This window comes from Leuresthes tenuis, unplaced genomic scaffold (assembly GCF_036924035.1).
Source record: "Leuresthes tenuis unplaced genomic scaffold, fLeuTen1.0.hap1 SCAF_6, whole genome shotgun sequence".
NCBI classification, from domain to species: domain Eukaryota; kingdom Metazoa; phylum Chordata; class Actinopteri; order Atheriniformes; family Atherinopsidae; genus Leuresthes; species Leuresthes tenuis.
Window position 1 is genome coordinate 27,451,384 of NW_027325360.1, and position 23,889 is coordinate 27,475,272.

The following is a 23,889-nucleotide window of genomic DNA, read 5'->3' on the forward strand; positions in this document are numbered from 1 at the left end:
CAGAAAAAAAGATAAAGCGTAGTGAAAGTTATTGTTCAACCTCACAAAATTCTGTTAAATCAGTTACTTTAAAGCAGTGGTAAACAGGAAAGTCTGACACTTTGATTTGAAAGAAGCAAAAGTTGACGCAGATCTGCAGTTCTCTGGGAGTTTGTTGCACGTATATGGTGCATAAAAACTGAAAGCAGCTTTCCAATGTTTACTTCTAACTTTTGGGAATACAAAGCAAAAACTGTACCTATTGACCTGAGATGTCATGAAGGTTCATAACAATAATTGGTTGGTTGGTAACAATAATTTATTGTCACGTACAGGGGAAATGCACAAAATTTCTCCACCGCATTTAAAGCCAAAGGCAGTCATTTAAAATCCCCCATGATGGACAGGAAACCAGTGTAAAGACCTCGGACTTGGAGTGATGTTATCCACTTTTCTGGTCTTCGTGAGAACTCAAGCTGCAGCCTTTTGAATCAGCTACAACTATCTGATTGATCAGTAAATATACTGTTCCAGTAATCAAGTCTAAGATAAATGCACGGAGCAGCTTTTCTAAATCACTCTGACACATTAGACTTTTAATTCTTAAAGTATTCTTCACGTGATTGTTGGCTGACTTCATAACTGACTTAATGTGGCTGTTGAAGTTCAGGTACATAATGACTTCCAGATTTCTGCCTTGTTTTTGTTTTTTTTAACATTACTGGCTGCAGTCGCTCTCAAGACAATTACCGCTGTTTTGTCTTTGTTTAACTGAAGGAAATTCTGGATCATCCAGTTGTTTACTTGTTCAAAGCACTTTCTGAGTGTTTATAAGGGATTGTAGGGCCCACGAACACCTCTGGCTCATTCACGTTGACAGTTATGAACAAAAACCGCCATCAGTTTACAACCATTAAACTGCTCAACAAACAAATATATAAAGGCTTTCGTAAGTGTTGTGTATAAACAATTTCACAAAAGACTAATTTGTCCTTTGCAAAAGGTTTTTATCAGTAATTAATGAGTGGAAATAACAGTGCTCGGTGCATTGTTTTCACATTATTTTTAACACCTTGTGTTTCATTAAAGCAAAACTTGGTGGGTTTTTCTTAATTGCTTTTTTTTTGCGTGTTTGAATGAACGAAATAGTGAAGAAAACAGCAACAAATGTAGACATGTCCTAGGCCTTTAATTGTTTTGCATCCGGAGCAGCTCCTTCATATCCTCAGACAGAGACAGTCCCACCGACAACAACCCATCCGTTAAGGGCTTGTTAACAAGGAGTTAACGGGTATGCAACACCTCAACACTGCGCTGAATCGATTTAAAAAAACATGATATGATATAGGTAATAAGCATCAGTTGTACACATTGTCAGATAACCTGTGCCGTTAGCCTGACAGTTAAGGAGTAGGCCAAAGCGACGTATGGATGTGATTTGTGGTCAATGTTTTGCTTCTGCACCTCATGTCAGACTCGGCTGCTGAAAACAGGCTCATTTTTTTCTCTTACTGTAACCCAACAGTAACGTTTAGGGTACCTGTTTTCTTCGGGGTGGAGCTAATGGCAGGGTTACGTTAGCTGGCATGCTAAGCTAATTATAATGCTACCAAGGGTCTAGTCAACATGGACAGCAAATACCAACAGCCAGCATCTGCTTGAAAATGACCGACACCTTCACATAAGCATCATGGTTATCTGGAAACTATAGCCAGGCCATAACGGTATAAAAACAATGTAAAAGTCTTTCACAGTATAATAAAATAAGGCTTGGTAAGGTTAGGTGTCTTGATGATCCTTAACGACTACCACCAAGAAATGTATACTTGCAACTATTATTTTTTTATAAAACGAAGAAAAGAAAAGAAAGGTGTTTATTTGCTGATTGCCGTTTTGAAAATTGGAGAGTGTTTTTGTTTAATGTAGTTTAAAATATTGGTGAAAAATCTGCAAAAGAAGCTTTTGAAACAATCAAACCCAAAATTGGCAGGTTTTCCTACCGACCATCAGGCTCCATGGTTTCACCATTCATGATTAACGGCTGAAGCCAAGTTTAAGAGTGAGATAAGGTTTGCAAATGTTACTGCCACAGGTGGTGCTAGTCAGATTGAATTAAATAATTCTATTTTTTTTCTCTTATTGAATGATAGGACAGGTATAGTTTAATTTTACAATACACCACGCCTCTCTAGTCTTTGGTGAAATCCTTTGAGTTTTTACATGTAGGTGTGGCCTCCTGCCATTTGAAATACCCTGCTGAATGTCAAAATGTCAAAAATCACTAAATTAATATGGTGTTGCGGCTCAGTAATAATCCAGATAATCCAGTGTCTGAATTTGTCCCATAAGGTGCAGTGCAGCTGCCGTCCTGCTGTTCACGATGGCTCAGAACCAGGTAATCTTGCAGTTCCGCTTCACCACGTTTGGGGACTCCATGCTGCAGAAGATGAACCTTCTTCGACATCAGAGACGCTTCTGTGATGTCACAGTGCGCATCAATCAGCTGGAGGTTCCCGGTCACAAGGTGGTGTTTGCTGCTGGCTCGTCTTTCTTGAGAGACCAGTTCATCCTTCAGCAAGACTCTAAAGAGGTCCAGATCTCCATGATTCAGGAAGCAGAAGTGGGTCGGCAATTGTTGCTGTCCTGCTACACCGGCCAGCTGGAGTTTCCTGAGCTGGAGCTGGTGCATTACCTGACGGTGGCCAGCTTCCTCCAAATGGGCCACATTGTGGAGCAGTGCACTCAAGCCCTTAGCAAGTTCATCAAACCTCAGGCTTCACGCCAGCTGGAGGTGGATGTGGACATGAGGAGGGAGAAGAAGGCGGAGGGTTTATCCTCGCATGTGCAGAGAGAGACTGAGCACTCTCAGGTTCGGACTGTCCCTCAGGAGGAGGAGGAGGACGAGGATGATGATGATGAGGAGGAGGAGGAGGTGGTTGTGGGCCAGGTTGAGGGAGACAATAATGATGACAGTGACGATGACGATGTGATTATAGAGCCCAAGAGCCCTGTACAGATTTTGAGCAGGCGGCCAAGGCAGTGCATCATGGAAAATGACATCACCATTGTAAAGGTGGAGTCTGTGTCGGATGTAGCAGAAAACTCCATCACCGGTCACTTCTCTGCCAGCCCTCCTGCTGCGCTCCACTCCCCTGAACCCCAGCACTCGCTTATCAACTCCACCGTGGACAGCCGTGGCAGTGAGATGGCGGCTCCACCTGGCATGCCCGGATACCCGCTCAGCCCCCCTCCCCCATCCCCTCCAGCAGAGAAACACAGCGGGCACCAGAGGAACTATGACAAACCCCTGCAGTGGTACCACCAGTGCCCCAAGTGTGCCCGGGTCTTCCGCCAGCTGGAGAACTACGCCAACCACCTCAAGATGCACAAGCTGTTCATGTGCCTGCTGTGCGGCAAGACCTTCACACAGAAAGGCAACCTGCACCGGCACATGCGTGTGCACGCCGGCATCAAACCCTTCCAGTGTAAAATCTGCGGCAAGACCTTCACCCAGAAATGCTCGTTGTTGGATCACTTGAACCTGCACAGCGGGGATAAGCCGCACCGCTGTAACTACTGCGACATGGTGTTCGCTCACAAGCCGGTACTGCGCAAACACCTCAAACAGATCCACGGCAAGAACAGCTTTGACAATGCCAATGAACGCAGCCTGCACGAGGGGGGCGTGGAGTTTGATTTCGGACGAATATAAAATCCCTGAAACTTTTTTTTTCTTTTAGGATATTCTTTGTGTTACCCTGAAAGTACTGAACGTTCCAGTTGAGTGACGATGTTCGCTTTAACTGGAGAACATTTAGTTTTCCAGGTCAGCACTTCATTGTAGCCTCATTACTGTGGACTTATGTCTTATTTTTAATAAATTACAGTGTGGATGTCTTCATGTCATACTTGAAAATTCAACACTGAAACACAAAACATAGTGATTAAACATGATTAGTTTAATTAATGAATAATCCTGTCTTTGTGTGTGCTGTTATATGAAAAAAAATAACATTGCAAAATGGAAAGTATCCATTTGTATATTGTGTATACAACCTGCTGTAGCCTTTCTTTTATGCCAGTGTAGCTCTGGTAACATGGACTTTAAAAGAAAAAGAAACTTGAAAGAGTATGAGTACAAAGTATTTTACCGGAGGCATTTTGATGTTGGAACAAATGGGATGCCAAAGTGTCTGTGTGACCTAAAATGGTTGTTTTATATAGACTTTATATCAGAGGTACAACTGGACCAAAGTGACATTGTATCTGTTCCGTGTTCATGAAAGTCGGTGTGTTTATTGAAATAAAAATTATGCCATTCTTAACAGGTGTTGCTCTAACTGTCACACAAGTTATGTCTCAGTTATTGTACAGCAGAAAAGTACATTACACTTCTGAAAGTGGGGAGACAAAAAAGACGTCTGAGCAGACGCCCTCTCAGTGTGCAGGCTGGGTTTAACTGGTGTTTTAATCCGAGTTTGCATATCTGAAGGTAGCATGTAAATGTGTGGGGACTTGTTTCAACAAACGTTTCATTGTGTATGCTCCAGTTAGTTCCCAGAGTGTAGTCACTTATGGAAGCACTGCACTTTTTGCATTGACAGCTTCACTCTCCGTTGTCATGCTTGTTGGCACTGGCACACAACATGTGGTTGTTATCTGAGATAAGTATATGAGCCAGAGTAGTTTTATAGGCTAACAAATACAGACATTTTAAATTTGTACGACACAAGCACACATTGGTAAACAATAACCTGCAGTTAGGTGGAGAAAAGCTTCATAAATGTGCTAAAATTAGCCAAATTTGACAATTATCTACAGATGATGCAACATGATTTGAAGTATTCAAGCACCTTAACCAATAAGTGCAAATGATATAAATACTGTATTTAATTACTTTAATGATAAAGAAAATAAGTAATTGTCTGGTAAAATGTGTTTCTACACTCGTAGGACAAGCCATTTAAGCTAGGAAAGTTAGCTTTTAGCAGGACGTATTAGTTTCTCTATTTTGTTTAGATTAAAGTATTTGATTATTTGGATGTTTGTAATAGTCCTGATGCAGAAATCGGGGGTTAAAAGGGCATGAGTTTGCTTACACTAAAGTCATTTTATAGGTATTTTTTCAAAAATGAGCTCTTTCTTTTTTTGGGGGTGATTGTCAAATCATGCACAGTATTTCAAAGCCAAAGCAGATTGAAAGTCAAGTTCTGGATGAACTAAAACAATAGAGTCAGTGATTGCTACTAGAAAGTCTTTACAGTAGGCTACAGGTTTTGTTTAAACATACTTGAAACGCCACATTAGAATGACATGTGTCCAAAGCGAGTGTGATTTGAATACAACGATTTGAATACAGGCAGCACTGTGCACTCATCATTACTGCTTAGTCCTTCGTGGTGCAGCGATGAGCAAGACTACAGACTGCTGTCAGAACTTTCTACACTATGTGTTTGATTATGAAACCCCAAAGACGCTGGTTATTCCCAGTTTAAGGGTAGGATTTGTCTTCAGGTTCACCCAACTCCTGGTGGTCCTATATGTGGTCGGGTAAGTCATGTAAAATAATAATTCATTGCTTGCTGCACTGGTTTGGAATGTGGTAAAATGCAGATCCAAAGTTTAAACGGTGCACAGTGTAAGAATGCTGTAAACCTCCTGTAGATACGTGTGTGTAATCCAGAAGGCCTACCAGGACACGGACTCTGTCATCAGTACGGTCACCACCAAAGTGAAAGGTTTTGTCTATACCAACACATCTGACATGGACCCTCGTTTTTGGGATGTGGCTGATTACGTTATGCCCCCCCAGGTACTGAAAAAACACATGTACCCATCTTTAATTTTACATTTCTGGACTCTGTTTTAGTGTATGTTTTAGTAACTTTCTTGCGACTCTGTCTTACAGGGTGATCGTTCATTCTTCGTGCTGACGAATTTGGTTGTCACCCCCAAACAAACACAGTCACGATGTCCTGAGGTAGGTGACTGGTGTTACAATGGCTGTATTTCGTGACTATCCCATTCTCGTTGACTTGATTGAATTTGCTGGAAAGGTTTAGGCATGATGATTGGTTAGAATTAGGGTAAAAGCATGACTTTATTAATTAAATTAATAGAAAGGATGAGGCAAATCACCACCAAAAAGCTGTTACAAATGACCCCACAAGGCTTAAGCAGGATTCCAACCATCCTAATTTACAATTTTCAAAACAGACAACTGGCCCAAAGACTTGCAAGGTGAGATTAGCTGTCCATTTTTCAAATGTATGGTATAAGAAATAAAAACTAGTCCACCAAAAAGAACAAATGCATATCTGTCTCATTTTAAAGCCTGTTCATTCGTCTTGATTGCAAAGGAAAACCAAAAAGTTTGGCAGGTTTTTTTTTTCTTTGGCTCTCCCTACAGTTGCGGGATTTAACACCAGTCATAAAAACAAATATTTGTGTGAACTCTGCACATGTACAGTCATATACATGAATTTATTGTCACGTCGAATCGGCGCCAGAGAAATGTCAAGCGACTGTAAAGCAAAACGATGCTGTGAGGGGCAGAAAAAACAAGCAAGAATGTGGATAATAAAAGTTATTGCACTTAAAAATGAGTTAGAAGCTCATAGTTTTAAGGTTCACAAACTTCTCTAGTGGGGTTTTAAATACATAATGATCCTTGAGGTCAAGCAGCAGAAATTAAGAGAACAACGTGCAAACACTACCGGTACATATATGCAACTGTTTAAAGCACAGGCCATTTTATAGTTGAAACTTCATGCACTTTAAAGAGCACAAACACATCACCTGGTACACCAGGTCAAAATAGACCATCATGCCTTGCAGTAGGGAGCCAGGAGCTCACAGAATGTGTTACCACAAGCTACGGCTTCACAGCTGATTATTGTAATTATCTTACCTGTTTGGAATACATGGTGAGCAAATAAAACTTCCCTTTAGATTGACACTCTGAATAACATATGAAATAACACATTAATTGATTCATCCTGCAGCTTCCCAGCCCGACAGCTACTTGTATGGACGACTGTGACTGTATTGAGGGACACAACAATCCTCGGGGAAATGGTAGGCGTTCCTCTCTGTGTTAATGTGCTAAAATACCAGCTGTAAATGTTATGACCATAAAGCACGACAAAAAAATGTCCTCTCAGGTATACGAACAGGGCTGTGTGAGAACTACTCCACCACGGTCAAGACCTGTGAAGTGCTCTCATGGTGCCCTCTTGAAATAGACACTAAGCTGCCTGCGTAAGACTTAATGCAACATCGTAGTATTTGTCATAGAGTAATATAGTTCATGTGAGGCTTGACATATTGTTTTTGTGTTCCACAGACGACCACTACTGGCGGCAGCAGAAAACTTTACAGTGTTGATCAAAAACAGCATTACATACCCAAAGTTCAACTTTCACAGGTCAGTATACAATATCTGCATGTAAGATGAACACGTGAGAGATTTATCGATGCAATACATTAGTGGGTGCCATTATACAAAATGCTTGTCTTTGCTCCAACAGAAGAAACATACTGCCTCATATTAACTCTTCATACTTGAAGAGATGTGAATTCAGTCGTGAAACAGACCCTGACTGCCCCATATTTCGCCTCAAACATATAGTGAAAGAGGCTGGGGAGACCTTTCAAGACATGGCTGTAAAGGTAAAGAGAGTGGACATAGTGTTACACAGTTGGATAATGAGTAAATTTCTGAAATTTCATTATTCTGTGATTTAAAGGGGGGCATTATTGGTATTCTCATTGACTGGAGCTGTGACCTGGACATGTGGGCAGGGAAGTGTTACCCAAAATACACCTTCCACCGACTGGACAACAAGCACCCTGTCAATAATGTGGCGCCTGGTTACAACTTCAGGTGAGCCTATTTTTCATTTATAGTTTTTCTAGAGATGGACAAGTCTAGTGAAAGAATACTCATGAAATCCCTTTCTTTAGATTTGCAAAATACTACAAGACACCAGATGGAGAAGAAGAAAGAACATTATTTAAAGCATATGGGATCCGCTTCGATGTCATTGTCTTTGGAACTGTGAGGCCTGAATAGATCTTGAAAATGTAATGATTTCATCAATAAAATGTGTGTTCACTCTGCACTGATTTGGGATTTTTTGGGGGGGTTCTTGCAGGCTGGGAAATTTGGAATTGTACCAACCATCGTGAACTTGGGTGCAGCTTTGTCATTCCTGAGTTTGGTATGTAGAAGTTTTCAGTGTTGCACCCAGAAAACAACAATATAAAGAATTTAAGTGTTACACATGTTTCTCCTCAGGTGCCTATGGTTGCAGACTGGTTTATGTTAACATGCATGAGGAAGAGAGATATTTACAGCAGACAGAAAGTATCATACCTGATCGAGGATGCTGACACTGAATCGGTAAGTGGCTCCCACTCACCTTCAGTACTCAACTACTATCATTTAAGATCATTTTTTGTACTTTATTTAAATATTGACATGAGTATTTTCACACCATTTATTACTTATATACTGTTGTGTGGATTTGTCAGTCTTAACATCTCATTTATTCTCTTTCTTTCCTCTTTCCCTTTAATACAGACGTCAGTGGGCACCACCTATGGAACCCAGTAACAAGTCAACATGAGAACCTTTTCCTACAAAAGAGTGTGAACCTGTTCTAAAAATGTCACAAAAATAAGTTTGAATAATTCAATAAAACTTTGTACACGTGTCAGTGTAAAAAATATGAGTCATGCTGTAATACAGGAATTGTGCTGCACCGGTTGAATGAATCTCCCCCTCGCCTCTAGGGGGCAGCATATGTTTAAGCGACGACACACCCAAACACACGAAGTTCCGCTCTATGCTAGCAAACAGCTGAGAAGTAAGGCAGAAGACAGGGCTGCCGGCACAAAACCTAAATGAACTTGAGTTTCCTAACCCCATTAGGTTATTTGAATAGTTAGTTGACAGTTGTATGTTTATCAGGGGTGTCCATCACGGAGCTGACCTCGCTGTGTAACCAGCTGACCTGTTAAGAGTGCATACTGTTAGCCTTGAAGCTAAGCTATCAGTTGGGCAGAGCCATTTCTTCTAACTTGTTAGCATCGATGAGGAAACCCAACCCCGCCTTCAGAGTGATAAACAAGACTGCCCAGCTCGTCCCGAGTTAGCTAGCCACTTGTCAAAGGCAGAATACAACAGAATGACAGGTAAGTAACTCGTTGATTAGCTCGCCGGGATACCAGCATTGTTTATTATGTTTCTAAAAGCGTTTAAGTAGTTAAAAAAAGTCAAACTGTATCTTGATGGGTTTTCTCAGAAGATGCCGTCCTGTTGAATGTGCCTGTCATTCGGCAGCTGTACCACTGGGACTGTGGTTTAGCCTGCTCCAGGATGGTCCTGAAGTAAGTTTCTGTTGAAGTTGATGACTTCTGTAACTAAACTCAAGTGTCCCCCTTTGCTGAGCAGGCGTACACCCTAAACTTAGTTGACATCATACTTCCTGTAACAGTGCAGATACATGCGAGGTATTCAGTCTGTCTAAACTCTTAGGTACGTCCATCCAGTGAGTGATGAGGAGTTTCAGAGAGCATGCTGGGAGCTGAAACTGACAGAAAGCGTGTGGACCATTGACCTGGCCTACCTCATGTGCCATCTAGGAGTCAAACACTGCTTTTGCACGCAGACTCTAGGTGTAGATAAAGGCTTTAAAAATCAGGTACTTGCATTAGTCCAAGCTGATACTAGTCTCCTATTAAGATGTGGGTTGCTTTAGCTCTGTGTTTGATATAGTATGTGGTATTTTGATATGCTTTGCAGTCCTTCTATAAGAAGCATTTTGACACAGAGGAAGACAGAGTGAACAAGCTCTTCCTAAATGCAGAAAGCAAAGGTGTGATAGTGAGGAAAAGGTGAGTTTTCTGCTCGCAAAAATTCATTTTCCAGCTTTTTTAGTGTAGACGATCAATTGTGAGGTCTAAAATGTGTCCGTGTGGTTATCTTTTCACAGTTCGGTGACCGTTCAGGAGATCCAGTCTCATCTGGAGCAGGGCCATGTCGCCATAGTGCTGGTCAACGCTGTAGTCCTCACATGTGAACTGTGCTCGTCACCTGTCAAATACTGCTGCTTCCTGCCTGTGGGCCAGAAGTGTTTCTGCAGGAAACCGGAGTACCAGGGTCATTTTGTGGTTGTGTGTGGCTTCAACAGGACCACCGGCTGCATCTTTTACAACAACCCTGCATATTCCGACCGTGAGTAATCTTGTTGTTCCAAAGGACTTGCTTTATGTAGTGTGGCTGCATTTGAATTTTACAAAGTTTGTGTCAGTGGGCGACAGCAGTGACGTCCACTCTCAAAGGTTCTGTTTACACTCGATTATGTAACAGATGTGATATGAAACTGGTGAAAGGAGCATGAAATAGGCCCGTCTGATTAGTAATCTCATATAGGTCAATGTCAGCCCAACTTGGCTTGTAGAAAATGCACAAACTAAAGCTTTTGAATTCTCCGCAGCTTTCTTTTTTCACCCGTCTGTTAAGAAAAATAAACAGCAGCTGTACTGTCTGTGGGTGCCTGTAGCGTCCCCGAAGCTCACATAAAACGAAGCATTTAAGACGCCATTTTATCCTTTTATTCAAGACAAACTGACACTTAATTCATCAGGTGAGCAGGCTGTTTGAATGAAGTGGGGTTAAAATCTAAAAATCAATACAGAAAAAAGCAACAATGTGGCTCAACTGTAAACTTGATGCTGAATATGTGCCTGTAGCTTATTTGAGTTAGTGTTATTGACTGAATTGCTCATTCTCTGATATCTAAACTAAACAAACAGTGTGTAACAGACCTGTTGAGCACCACTAAATGAATGCACGGTTCCCACGGCAGTGTGATGCATAGCTTACAGTTTGTTTTATTATTCCTGCAAAGCTTCTGTGTCTTAATGTCAAGCTCAACTTGTTTGGATATTTAACGTCTTTGCATAACGTCATTTAGATATATATGATGGGAATTCATCACTGAGCTCTGGACAAAAGTGTTAATTATTTGTAGAGTTAAAGCCATCCAGGATCAACTTTTTAATAGAAATGGTGCGAAGATGTCAGCATTGTATTGTGGTTAAGTTTGGTATCAACCTGCTGTTACTGTCTGGAATATCATCAGTAAAAGAGTGACTACACCCCTCAGTTCTAAGGAACAGAAACATGCACAGCTTAGCTGTGTTTATTCAGGGCAGGACCACTGTATTGTCCACTTCTAATCGGATCAGTACAGACGCATGTTGGCAGCAGGTCTTTAAGTTTTACTAAGACCACATTTGGATTTGGTGTGACCAAATCCAAAGTAACCTGTTTTTCACACTCACACTCGAGCCCTGACATCCATCCAAATGCAGCAACACAAAAAGGTCCTGCCCGTGATAAACAGATGTTCCCCTTTGACCCCATCTGTCACTTCTCCAGCTGTGAGAACGTGTCTCTAGCAGAAAGCCCCCCCTATAAAACACCTGTGTGAACATTATCTGTGGAAAATACTGCCTGCACTTTGTCCTGGAGTGTCCATCTACTCACCAGACTCTCCTCTTTACCTCCCTAATCTAACATTTCAAGCTCCTTTTTTGCTTCTCTCTCATATCAGATCTGTGACACATTGAAGTTTATTGACTTTATAGTCAAACTACTGCAATTCATGCAACTCGGTTCATCTGAAACATGTTAACGTCAGAGTGGATCATATTTTTAATTGAGGATTTTCCAGAAGCATCACTTGATCCATTGCTGTTCTCTTTATCTCTCACTTGTTATCTTCCACAGTTGCACCTTGTACACATGAACACAGGTATTTTGATTACCGGTTTGCGCCCAGTCAGCCACAAGCAAACGTAGACTCTGACTGGAATGTTGACACGATGACTGGAAAATCAGACTTTTTAGTTTGCAACATAAGTTTGCTGCTATCTCATTGTTCTGGTGTCACAATTAATCTTTGTTGACATGGCAACAGGAGATTCCGTCAAGATGGTGCTCGTTATTATTATTTAATTTTTTTTACATCTTTGCTCATATACAGTTTTTATCCAATAAATTCAAGAACTTAGGCATCAAAATGTGATTATGAAGTTCCCTGCCAAGGCAGAACTGGCTGCCGTCATGCCTGCTTTCAGACTCAATCAGACCTCCAGTTGTTGAGAATAAAGTGGTTGTAGTCAGCTGCTTTGCATGCGTGTTGAAAAGATGACGATGCTGTTGGTGATTGCTAGCTTCTACTTGACAACAAAATGGTGGAATAACCAAATATTGAGCAAATTCACTTTAAAGATGAGCCCTGTTTGGGTAAAATCCTTTTAAAGGTCATGCTGGTGGCTCTAAAACTGCGTTTAAACTCACTTCTGAACTCTTCATGACAGTAACATGCTCATTTTTAGCTGCTATCATTAATATAGTGCATAAATAAGTGTGTTTGCTCACTAACTTTAGAATTACCACCAAACACACAAGAGGGGAATCGTTTTGCAAGTGTTGAGTAACAAACTGAAATACCTGATGTCTGCAGAATTTGACCTGACAATGACATCGGGTGTAAAGTTAAGGAATTACCCCGAGGATTCAGATTAATGCTGAACAACCCAGAAGTTGTTGGTATTTTTCACTCAAACTTGATCAGATTGAGACATGTTGTCAGAACATTGACATTTATTTACAAAATCTGAAGTTTGTTGTTGGTGAGAGACTTGTCAGCCCTGCTGAAAAGTTCTCCACCTTTCAGTAACATTGAAAGCAGCTTTTAGTCAGCGTGTATTTTTAGGTCTTTTTCACCTTCATGTAGTGTTTTATGGATGTTATTACTAACATTTGCTGTTATTTGACTTTATAAGTGTTGTCATCCCCTGATTTCTCTAATATATGTTGTTTTATTCCCTGCTGATGTTCATTTTTTTTGTTTTTAAAGTGAAAGTGCTATACATAAATTAAGATTGATTGATTGGTAATAACGCTCCCTCAGTCAGAGACACAGCAGGCTTCTGCCCTGTTGTTTGGTGTTTGAAACCAATGAAAGCTTTAATGTTTGAATAAAATAAATAAAACTTTCATTCTATGCATTCATGCTCCCAAAATCTCCAAATAACACCACTAATTATAGAAAAGTGAATTCTTTCTAGATGATCTGATTCAAAACATCTTGTGAAATGATTCTTTTTTTAATATAGTAAAATCTATGTCAGGGAAAGAAAGCACTGCAGTTCCAGGTTTTCCAGGTTTGGCTGTAACTTTTAAGGTTTCTGTTAATGCGTTCTGTCTGGAGCTGACCCGTGTGTGTGTGTGTGTGTGTGTGTGTGTGTGTGTGTGTGTGTGTGTGTGTGTGTGTGTGTGTGTGTGTGTGTGTGTGTGTGTGTGTGTGTGTGTGTGTGTGTGTGTGTGTGTGTGTGTGTGTGTGTGTGTGTGTGTGTGTGTGTGTGTGCGCGCGTGCGTGCGTGTTATCCAGGAGTGTGCTGTACCAGCATCAGTAACTTCGAAGAGGCCCGACGGAGCTACGGTACAGATGAGGATATCCTCTTTATCTTCAAAGAAAGTTGATGCTCCGTGACGATGAATTTGGATTTCATCACTGTAGATACATCATGATGTTGCAGGCCGCCGGTTAATGGCGCCTCCTGTCGTCTCCCCAGGATACCTTTTCCGGGGCCCAATAGCCCATCCACACATGTATAAATATACGTACGCCAAGGCTACTCGACCTTTGACTGCAGGAAGATATAGAAATCTAAGATGGACTATTTTTCTATTTCCTTTTTTGAGATGAGCAGATCAAGTGAATTTTACTGTTTTATTGAATTTTGATGACTGTCAGAACACGCAGACTGGATCGGCTCATCTGACCTTTACAAACTAGAATATGACTCATCAGAAACTACTGTGCACATGATTCAGGGCTGGTGTTGCTAACATACAGTACTGGGCATTCAAACGGTTTGTTGTGTTCAGTGTTGGTGCAAAGGTGCTCATCTTTAGCCCTCACCCACCTTTTTAACTCACCTTTTTATTGGGATGATTCAGTGAACAGGGAATACAGGACGGAGTGGCGCAATGGGAATCTCAGGTGGTCACAGCTCTGAGGTGTGACTGTGCTAGTTCAGTGCCGTAGTTAGCAGAAGAACGTGAACAGAGACGCGATGAAGCGACGCTTTGATTCACGTCACTGGAGAAACGATTCGTGCGCCATGGAAACGTGTCGGGCGGAAGGCTGCATCCCCGGTCAGGTCGGACGGGTCGTGTTCTGTACATTGGGTAATGTCTTCACTATCCCTCGGTTTCTCTGTTTTTATTTTTAAAGTTGCTCTTATGTATGTTTTTTGCACTACATTTTTCATACCACACACAGCTGTGTAATTTAAATGAAAATGCTTTTCCTGATCCACAAAAAGTCACCTCCCTCTGAATGTGCTTTCTGGTGGGGAAAAAAAGGCACATTTTAAACTGCAATGCTTATTTTTTATAAAGATAGAGTTGCATTTATTATGGTATGATTAAAAGATTTGAACATACGCTGCATCTTTATTTTTGTCTTTTTTCATGAGGTTTCATGAGATTCTACCTGGTCAAACCCAAAATATTTACAAGAATTTTCCCAAAAAGCTTGAATGCTTTTATTCATTCATCATGTTTGAGAAGTCTTCACGCAGCTGACTCTGTGAATCGCAACTTTGACAGGTTTTTAACCACAGAGCAAATTTACCAAAGACACTGCTGTGAAACAGACGTCACAGGTCACTAAACTAAATGTTATTATTATTACAGAACTGTGTGTACGTTTCTTTTATCATTATTATTTTTATTATAATTATTATTTACTACATTTCTTTTATTATTATTGGTTATTGAAAAATGTGCAAACATAAATGGATATACAGTCAATAAGCTAAAAACAGAGTTTGTACAGTTCTAACCACCTTGAAATGGAATATTTGGTCTGAGCTCCTTTATTCTCCATCACAGCCCTCTTTTAAACAAGCTTTCAGTCATTTCTTTAAGTAGTCTTCAGGAATAGTTCTCCAGGCTTCTTGAAGGACATCCCAAAGCTTTTCTTTGGATGTTGGCTGCCTTTTGTTCGGTTCTCTGTCAGATGATCCCACACTGCTTCAATAATGTTGAGGTCCGGGCTCTGGGGAGAATTCATCCCTCCGTAAGACCTGTTGCCACTGATTTTCAGTCCACTTCTTGTGTCATTTGGCATAGCTCAGCCTTTTCTCCCTGTTTCCCTTCCTTAAGAATGGCTTCTTGACAGCCACCCTTCCATGGAGACCATTTCTGATGAGGCTTGGGCCAACAGTAGATGGATAGCTGAAGGTCCAGATGCATCTCTCAGGTCCTGTCAGGTCTTTGCTGGATTTTTCCTCTTTCTTAAGGACATCACTTTCAGCTCCTGTTCATCTACTGTAGATAGTTTTTTAGGCCTGACACTTCATCTTTTGTCCTCCACTTGTCCAGTTTCCTCAAATGTTTTAAGGACATGCTGCAACCATGCAGATATATGCCAAGTTTTCAGCTAATAGCTCTTTGGGAATCACCTTGTTGCTGCAAAAACACTGTTTTGTGTTCAAATGAGCTTTCTTTGGCTTTGTCATAGATGCAGCTACAGACATTGGCCGCGTCTCCCAGATTCGTGGCCATTATCTGTCTTTGTGACAGGCTGCTAATAACAAATGCCTAAAGATCCAAATGAAAACTGGTCTCTTGCTAAGTTGCGTGATGTGTCGACACAACAGGTGCATCCCTTGAATTTGGGGCCTTTTTTTTATGCTTGAATTATGCATAAGTCTGTGTTAAATTAATCAATAAAACAAATACATTACTCTGATTAAAGGTCAGGTACATTAAAAGCAGCCAATGTCCAAAAAAAAACTTTGAAATACTTTCAGAAAGCCTGAAGAACTATTGCTCATGACCACTTTAAAAGATTAGAAGAAAGTATAGTTAGTTTGGAAAGTAAACCTTGTACTTGCCTACCCCCTGTATCTCTGCACTTTATCTTTCTGTACCTTCCTCTATGCCTGCACTCTGTCAGAGGTGACAGAGTCGAGATAGTCTGACCAGTGGGTTCCTTCTATGTAGTTTATTGTTAGCTTTTTATATAGCTTCTTATATCTTCAATTGTTAGTCGTTTTGGATAAAAGCCTCGGCTAAGTGCATAAACATAAATGTATAGAAAATAGGGGCGAATAGGGACACAGAACTGCATGCTACCCGATTTTGAATTTAACATCTCATACTTGTCATCAGTGGTGGTGGAAGATGCTTGATTTCAGTCAAATTATGAAATTATGAAGACACTTCAGTTATCCCTTTATAAATAGTGGGGCCCCGGCTGGACTCTACTCACTTAAAATGGTGAAAGAATCACACAGTCTTTGGTGTGACTGGGAAGGTGGGATTTATTTGCAGAAATGCACTATAATAAATGTACAATACGCTGCATGTGAGTATGTTCTACTCCTTCACCATTTTGGGTTTGAAGTCATGTCTTACGGCCTCGGTAAGTTCCTCTGCGTACTCTGCATACCGCCCAGTCATCTGCACAAGAAGATACAGTTAACAGATTAAATTAGCATTTGGAATAATTACATTTAAATGACCAAAATAAACCAACCAGTCATTGCAAGAGCAAATACAGAATATTTAAGATGTGTGACATTCATGCTTGTGATAGCAGGAGTAAAAGTAAGTAAGCACAGCCTTGTTGTGTATAAAAGGAATTCATATTCTTACTATATTACAACAGAGCGGGAGAGATAGTACTTTCTTACAACTTTATTCTAGATAAAACAGGATATATAATAAGAATTTTCTGTATTTACCTTAAAGCTCCATTTATCGCTGACTTGTCTGTTCAGGTTGAGGTCCAGTTCTACCACCAGCAGTCCATCCCGGGTCCTAGAGAGCCCTGGGGTGCGGCTGCCATCAGGTGCAGCAACATAACTGGACCCGTAGAAATGTCCAAAGTCGTGGTGAGCTGCAAAAGCCGGGAGAACCGTCAGTTACGGCTACAATATGGTACAAGATGGAAGACTCATTCTGGTTTAAAGGCCCGGTCGGCTACAGTTTACTGCAGCAAGTTCTTTTTAAAGTAAACTCTAAACGCAGATTTAGATTCAGCCACATCCCATTCCTTTGCTTTAACTGTACAACAACAACAGAAATGATGGAACTCTGAATCCCTACCTTTTTTCCCATCACCTGAAGTAAATTCACTTTTGAAATGTTCCTGCGTACAAAAACAGAGTTTTACAAATGGAATTAAAATCAGATGATGCTGCGTTTATGAGTGTGATGGCAGCAGATTTACCGTCCCAACGCGGTTGATGGCGCAGGTAAAGCAGTGGTTAGCTATTGCGGCGTTCCTGGCCTCTATGGGCCACATAGGCTCACTGTGGAGAAGAAATAACATCATTGTTTATGTATACGTACAGTGCACACGTAATGACGTGACTCTCATTCGATTCCCATTGTACGAAAAAGAACATTTTAAAAAGTTACACGTATACGAGCCATTTCTTCTGTAAATAACAACAGTGATTTAGTGAGTTTAGACCAGGAAAACTTCCTAAAAGACCGAAAAAAACCCAGAAAGAGACTCTTTAGCAGACTCTGGAGTGGTGCGACACTGTTCAACTGTGCAGCCGCATCCATAAATAGAATTCCCATAGAGTGGATCTTTCCTGCATCCTCAAGAAAAGAATCAGCATCAGGAGATACATTTTGGAAACGAGCCCAAAGGAGAGATTAAGATACTATGGAACTTAATGAGCAAAGGTAGGTTTGGAGAATGAAAAAAACTTAATTTAATTAAAACAACACCTCTTTAGCTGTTGTAAAGCCTTTGTTTTGTGTTGCTGCTGTGCAGGGAAAGAAGAATAAAATGTGATTAAGAAACAAGAAAGGACACTGTAATTCAGTTCTCAGGTTTTAAGAATCAGGACATAAAATAAAACATATAGCCTGTGCCAGCTCTTCAGATCAGATTAAACACGACCTCAGATGAACACCAACACATGACATATTCCATTCTTCTTTTAATAAAATCCAAAAGCACTGTGTGGAAAGCTCATTCTGCTTCCATAAGAATTGAGATGGTAGCAGCCAGGTGCAGCTGATAAAGTGCACTTGGATACAGCTGTCAATCTTCCCAGGAGTGGACGTCCCAGCAAGTTCACCTCAAGGTCAAAAAGCCAAGAGCTACATGTCAGACTCTACAGGCCTCAGTTAGCATGTTAAATATTAAAGTTCATGACAATTAGAAAAAGACAAGTATGGCTTGTTTGGAAGGGTTGCAGGAGAAAGCCTCTTCTCTCTAAAAAGAACATGGCAGCACAACTTAGGTTTGTAAAGTTACATCTGAACAAACCACAAGACTTCTGGAACAATGTCCCTCATGCAAGAGCCACTCGTACGAACAAATTTGCTCTTAAGTGGTGCGTACAAATGATTTAAGAGAACTTGCCGCATTCATCAATTTTTCACATTTTGAGTTTTCTTTCAGGTACAAACAGAATTTACGAGTGATCAGACCTGTAGGAGTCACGTAAAATAGTCCGCTGTTATTCGAATCAAGTTTGCTTGACTAATGTACATTTCATTACTTTGAAGCAATCAGAAATAAATATATACATTGTACCCCATAATTATGCTGACATTATTCTGTTTGACTTAAATTATGTGCTAATTGAAGGTTAATTTGACTCTGGATATAACAAAGTCAATGTGGGGTGTAACCAGCGGCTGACTTGCTACTTTTGGATGCCTTAGAGCGTCAGGCTCCTGGAAGAGAGCGTGTGTTCCGAGAGCGTGTAGATATCCTTGCGGAGACAGACGGATGGCTGACATCGCGATTTAGATTGCCAAGGACTGTGCTGCTGCAGATATGCAGCTTGCTAGAGCCACAACTCCAGAGAGAAACACACCAATCAAACCCAATTCCACCACATGTCCAGATTAGTCTTAGATTTTTGCCCACGGGAACCTTTCAGAGGGAGATTGGACACAGATCGGGTGAAAGCAGAATTCTAACCAGGGTGGTTAGAATTTCTTTAGCATGACCCCATAACAGTGTATAATAACAGCGAAACAGGTCATGGACAGTAAGAATACTCTGTGAGGCTGAACTACTTAAAGAAGGGCTTTGATTGGTAGCTTTGATCTGTTTCGTACCTGAGAGCTCCAACAGTGGCGGATGGGTTGAAGATGATCTCAGCTCCATTCATACTGTACATGAACCAGTTGAGGGGATGATGACGACCATAGCAGATGTTCACAGCAATCTTCCCAAACTGTGTCTGGAACACTGTGTGGCCTGTGTCACCCTCCATATAATATGTGGACTGAGCGTAAAGACATATACATCAGCGCAGATGGACAAAATCCACACAGCTGCAATGGATCTTTTAGTTCACCTTCTAACCTCATTAAAGTCTCCCACTCTGGGAATGTGGTTCTTCCTGCTTTTTCCCAGCACATTTCCAGAGTTGGAGATCACCACCGCTGTGTTCCACAGAGTATCGTGTCGCTCATCTCTTTCAAGAATCGGAGAAACAACTACCATGTTGTACTTTTTGGCAAGCTAAAGGCAGAAATAGACAACGATCAGACAATGTTTTCCCCTGTTCAACTGCACAGAAGCACACCTGAACTGTCTCACCTCTTGGCAGAATCGGGTGGTGTTTCCTCCTTCAGCACACTCTGCAAACTCTGTCCACGGTTCTTTTTCACGAGTGCAGAACGCAAAGGGCATGGCTGTGAACACAAAAACCAACATGTACCAACCGCATATGTAACGTGTGATACATATGAAATTCTGTGGCTCAGAGACGTGAAAGCACTCACTCCAGGTCTCCTGAAAGCAGATGATGTTAACACCACACATGGCTGCGACCTCGACGATTTCACCGACACGGCTATGCATGGCATTGATCTGTAAGGGGAGGTCATTTGACATGCAAAACTTTCTTAGTATTTCTTGAGACCTTTAAATGCGATGTATTCTGCCCCGTTTTTTAATCATTTTTCACACTTTTCTGAGGTCTTGTTGAGCTGTATGACATAGGCTTTGGTCAAAATACCCATGGTGCCCTTGTCTGACCCCAGCTTTGCTGCAGCACTCTGCTTAGAGGGGTGGAGAGTGAGCAAGTGCTAAACCCCACCCATTCGGTGAGGCCGGCAGCCCAATACAGGGAAATAGTTTAGCAGTGTATCTGTAAGTTAGCAGCAGATGCTAGTAAAATATCCTCTCTCATCAACAGTAATGGACCAAGCAATAGTAACAGAATGTTACGTTGTCTAACAACAGAACGGAACCGTTCAACTAGAAAGCTTCAAAGTAATGTGGGAACAATAATGTTCATCTTTCAGTAAGTAACAGCAATAACTCCTCAGAAGTTGGTGTGCTTCATCTTCATTAGCGAAGCTGTTAGCGTTAGCGACTGCTAAAGGAAAAAATAAATAAATGGATAAAGCATGAGGAATTATTTCTCAGAGACTTCCATTTCCCTGCTCTGAAGTTCAAGCTCTGAGAGTTGGAACTGATCCGTCTTTGTGGCTCAGTTTCTTCAGTCCAACGTTGAACTGGACCAAGTTGTTAAAACAGTTAGTTGCTGCACATACAGTCTTTGGCTAACTCTGCTGGAACATTACCCCCAAATCTGGTTTATCCATTGGGCTCTTACAGCCTCTGAGGCTGCTGGTAGATGGAAGATGCATGCTCAGTACAGCTGACAACAGAACATTTGTACTACAGGCTGCCTTCATCCGTCTAGCAAGGTGGATGCAAACAGGAGGGGTTTAGAGGTCGAGGTTTAGCAGAGGAGGTGGAGTGAACTTGAGAAGTCATTTTGAAATGAATATTGGAATGGCTCATTAAATGAAGAACTATCGAGCAAAGGGGGAACTTAAAAAATGCCAGGATTTTGTTTTTGGGGCGTTTTTCACTTGCCGGTGACTTCAGACATCCTATTATAAGCTCCCAAGAACAGAAAATATGTGTTTTTTCCATAATACGTCACCTTTAAAAGAAAAAACAGAAACAAATTAATTCTATTAGCTTCCTCACATTGGTTTCTAACTCTCTCTTTCCATACTGCAACAAGTTCATGTACACGTGATGCTCTGAGAGGTAATATGAGTGAGTTCTGACCTGGTCCAGGATGGGAGCGTCGGTTGGCAGAACGATGCGGTGCTGGACGAGTCCCACCCGGATCCTTCTGGTCGGTCTCAGTTGCTCCTGAACTGCATCAAACTTGTGTCCTCTCAGCTCAAAGTCTTGCTTGGATGCAGCCTCCACAGCACAGGACGGGAGGTCCAACTTCCTGTGAGAAAACAGACCCTTCATCATGCAGTTAGGAATCCCCACTCACCCTGAGTCAACTCCATCATTCAAGGCTAAATGTAGGCCCTATGAAAGCCATAAATGAGGGCCATATTTGGGCCAAACATTCTTTGCAATAGAATATGACGGACTGAAAGAACAACATATGTCTTACGGCTCACAGTAACGTAATCACATTTCTTCAAATGATTCTACTCTAATGAAAACAGGATTATGAATATTATAGCATTTCTACCAAGAGACTGCCCACAATGTTGTACCAGAACTGTGTGGGTCTGCTAAAACTAACCTAAACTAAAACTACTCCTCAACATTATCTGGATGGTATACCTTTTATTTCAAGTTTGGGGTTTCAAAATAAATAGAATAATCTGGTCCTTACCAGGTCTTGAATACGTCCTAAGACAACCAAAACATGACCTGTCACAACGTGTCATTATTAGCTCAATTAAAACTGAACTGAAATGTAGAAGCAATGAAAAACTGAGTCCCCAAAAAGATCCAACAGCTGGCAGAAGCACCTTTAGCAGCAATAAGTCGAAGTAATGGTTTCTGTATGACGTTATCAGTCTCTCACATGGCTGTGGAGGAACTTTGGCCCCCTCTTCTTTCCAACGTTGCTGCAGTTCATTGAGGTCTGCAGCACTCGTTTATGCACAGCATTTCAGTCAGCCCTCCACCACCGTGCTTGACAGTTGGTATGAGGTGTTTGTGCTGATCTGCTGTGTTTGGTTTCCTCCAAACGTGCTGCTGTGCATTATGACCAAACATCTCCACTTTGGTCTGCTCTGTCCAAAGGACATTGTTCCAGAAGTCTTGTAGTTTGTTCAGATGTAACTTTACAAACCTAAGCTGTGCTGCCATGTTCTTTTTAGAGAGAAGAGGCTTTCTCCTGCAACCCTGCCAAACAATCCATACCTTTTCTGTCTTTTTCTAATTGTGCTGTCATGAACTTTAACCTTTAACATGCTGCTACTTATCCTCTTTATTCCAGTGATGTTCTTTTTACACACTGGCTCTGCATTATGGTTGTAACAACAGGTTGTAATATGTCACCTGTTGTTGTGCATCTGAACATTATTTACCTAATCTTAAGACCTGGTAGGGACAAATCATATCTTTTATTGCACTGAAACTGACCTTTATTTTACATGTAAATGCTCCTGAATGTCAAATTTCAGTTCTTGATGTGCTATTACTTGCAAAAATGTTCACACTATGGCATAATCGGTTAATAAGTGTTGCTCAGAACTGTGAGTCCTGTCCGGACACAAACTGGATGCATGAGTTCTTCAGGCTTTTAATTAGTCATCCTTTCATTGGACAGGTGAAAGGTTGCGCGTTGCACCGAGCAGCACGGAGGCAGCTGGCCAAAGTCCGCTCAGCAGAGTAATAATTTAACAATTGGAAAAGAAAAAGCAGCACAAAGTGAGTTTACATTGGCCTTGTTCACCACACACTGATTAATGAGACAAAAACGCGTCAACTCACTGCGTGTCCCTCCCGAATAATAAACGTTTCACTTCCGCCAACTCGGCCTCTGGCAGGTGAGACTCCAGAGATTTCTCCAGCGATTCAAACTCACATGCAGACATGTTTTTTTCGGGTTCTTTGGGCTTGGAGCTCCCCCAACAGCAGCAGCACAACTCAGTCGCTTCTTCTTACTGTCTGTTCCTACGTTTTTATCTGTTTCACGACGTTACATAAGCAGAGCTTTCGAAAGAGGTGCTCCCACTTGCATGTCACGAAAGTTAGTTATTGAGCCGTGTTTGGCGTTATATTTGAGTCAGAAGTCGGGCGAGTGTAAACAGCTCTGCACGCGCGCGGATTTCAGCTGCCGCGCGCACTTGTTTGATCTTCCTCTCCCGCTCTCCCCTGTGCTCGCTCGCGGTGGAGTTCTGCTCGCTCCAAGCAAGGACTTTTGACTGGGGGCGGAAACCAAGGCTGACCCCCGGCCCTCTTATGATTGGTCATTCTCCAGCGCCTGCTGAAGACAGCTTCTGTCACAGACGGAGGCAAATTGGAAGATTTTAAAGTAGTGATGGGTAGATGAGGCCTCGTGAAACTTTGCGGCAGTGTATTGATGTGTTGCTCAGTACTGACACCTGCTGGATCTTAAACATCATTGCAGACAACCTAGTCGAGAGACTCAACTGACTTAATGAGTATACAATAATTAAGTTATTGTGTTTTATATTTTAATTTAAGTTTGAAATGTCTTTGGTATTTTTAAAATATGACCTGTATCCCGCCTCTCGGGGATAGACTCCAGTCCCCCCGCGACACGCCAGTTGGATTTAGCGGGTATATAAAAAAAAGGAAGGATATTTATACCGTCAATAAATAATATGAACATGTGTCATAACATGTGAAAAAGTGATTATGCTTACCTGTCTTTGAGGCATGGAGGGCTTTAAAAAAAAAAAAATTCAAGCAACTTCTCCAGCTTTTGAAAAGAGCCGTTCACATGGCACCGATGAGGCTGGTGTGCATAAAAAGTGAAGGAACCTATTATTGGGCTTGAGATCCGTTATTTTGGCACAGACTCATC

At 41.4% G+C, this 23,889-nt stretch overlaps 4 protein-coding genes across 6 annotated transcripts; 3 read left to right on the forward strand and 1 right to left on the reverse strand.

The window, feature by feature from the left end:
- The first annotated feature begins 1,127 nt into the window (after positions 1 to 1,127).
- zbtb26 (zinc finger and BTB domain containing 26) lies at positions 1,128 to 4,304 on the forward strand. 2 transcript variants are annotated; one of them, XM_072388522.1, is made up of 2 exons: positions 1,128 to 1,327; positions 2,329 to 4,304. In XM_072388522.1, the coding sequence occupies exon 2, from the start codon at positions 2,360 to 2,362 to the stop codon at positions 3,689 to 3,691; it is 1,332 nt and encodes a 443-aa protein (XP_072244623.1). In that variant the 5' UTR covers positions 1,128 to 1,327; positions 2,329 to 2,359; the 3' UTR covers positions 3,692 to 4,304. The 2 variants fall into 2 exon arrangements, with proteins under 2 accessions (XP_072244623.1, XP_072244622.1); XM_072388521.1 differs by having other exon boundaries at positions 1,129 to 1,270.
- A 1,058-nt stretch (positions 4,305 to 5,362) lies between these two features.
- Positions 5,363 to 8,682, forward strand: LOC140310263 (P2X purinoceptor 4a-like). The gene is made up of 12 exons (XM_072388523.1): positions 5,363 to 5,529; positions 5,644 to 5,791; positions 5,888 to 5,959; positions 6,984 to 7,056; positions 7,143 to 7,239; positions 7,325 to 7,405; positions 7,509 to 7,650; positions 7,728 to 7,864; positions 7,945 to 8,038; positions 8,136 to 8,201; positions 8,279 to 8,383; positions 8,564 to 8,682. The coding sequence occupies exons 1-12, from the start codon at positions 5,387 to 5,389 to the stop codon at positions 8,594 to 8,596; spliced, it is 1,191 nt and encodes a 396-aa protein (XP_072244624.1). The 5' UTR covers positions 5,363 to 5,386; the 3' UTR covers positions 8,597 to 8,682.
- A 119-nt stretch (positions 8,683 to 8,801) lies between these two features.
- gucd1 (guanylyl cyclase domain containing 1) lies at positions 8,802 to 14,508 on the forward strand. 2 transcript variants are annotated; one of them, XM_072388525.1, is made up of 6 exons: positions 8,802 to 9,177; positions 9,291 to 9,372; positions 9,521 to 9,686; positions 9,788 to 9,879; positions 9,978 to 10,219; positions 13,449 to 14,508. In XM_072388525.1, the coding sequence occupies exons 1-6, from the start codon at positions 9,171 to 9,173 to the stop codon at positions 13,538 to 13,540; spliced, it is 681 nt and encodes a 226-aa protein (XP_072244626.1). In that variant the 5' UTR covers positions 8,802 to 9,170; the 3' UTR covers positions 13,541 to 14,508. The 2 variants fall into 2 exon arrangements, with proteins under 2 accessions (XP_072244626.1, XP_072244625.1); XM_072388524.1 differs by having other exon boundaries at positions 8,803 to 9,177; positions 9,288 to 9,372.
- Positions 14,509 to 16,370: 1,862 nt separating this feature from the next.
- Positions 16,371 to 23,213, reverse strand: upb1 (ureidopropionase, beta). Its single transcript, XM_072388528.1, has 10 exons — positions 22,830 to 23,213; positions 21,147 to 21,318; positions 19,841 to 19,928; positions 19,656 to 19,750; positions 19,419 to 19,577; positions 19,169 to 19,338; positions 17,307 to 17,388; positions 17,183 to 17,225; positions 16,819 to 16,973; positions 16,371 to 16,534 (listed from the first exon to the last, which is right to left on the reverse strand). The coding sequence occupies exons 1-10, from the start codon at positions 22,931 to 22,933 to the stop codon at positions 16,451 to 16,453; spliced, it is 1,152 nt and encodes a 383-aa protein (XP_072244629.1). The 5' UTR covers positions 22,934 to 23,213; the 3' UTR covers positions 16,371 to 16,450.
- Between the last annotated feature and the right edge of the window lie 676 nt (positions 23,214 to 23,889).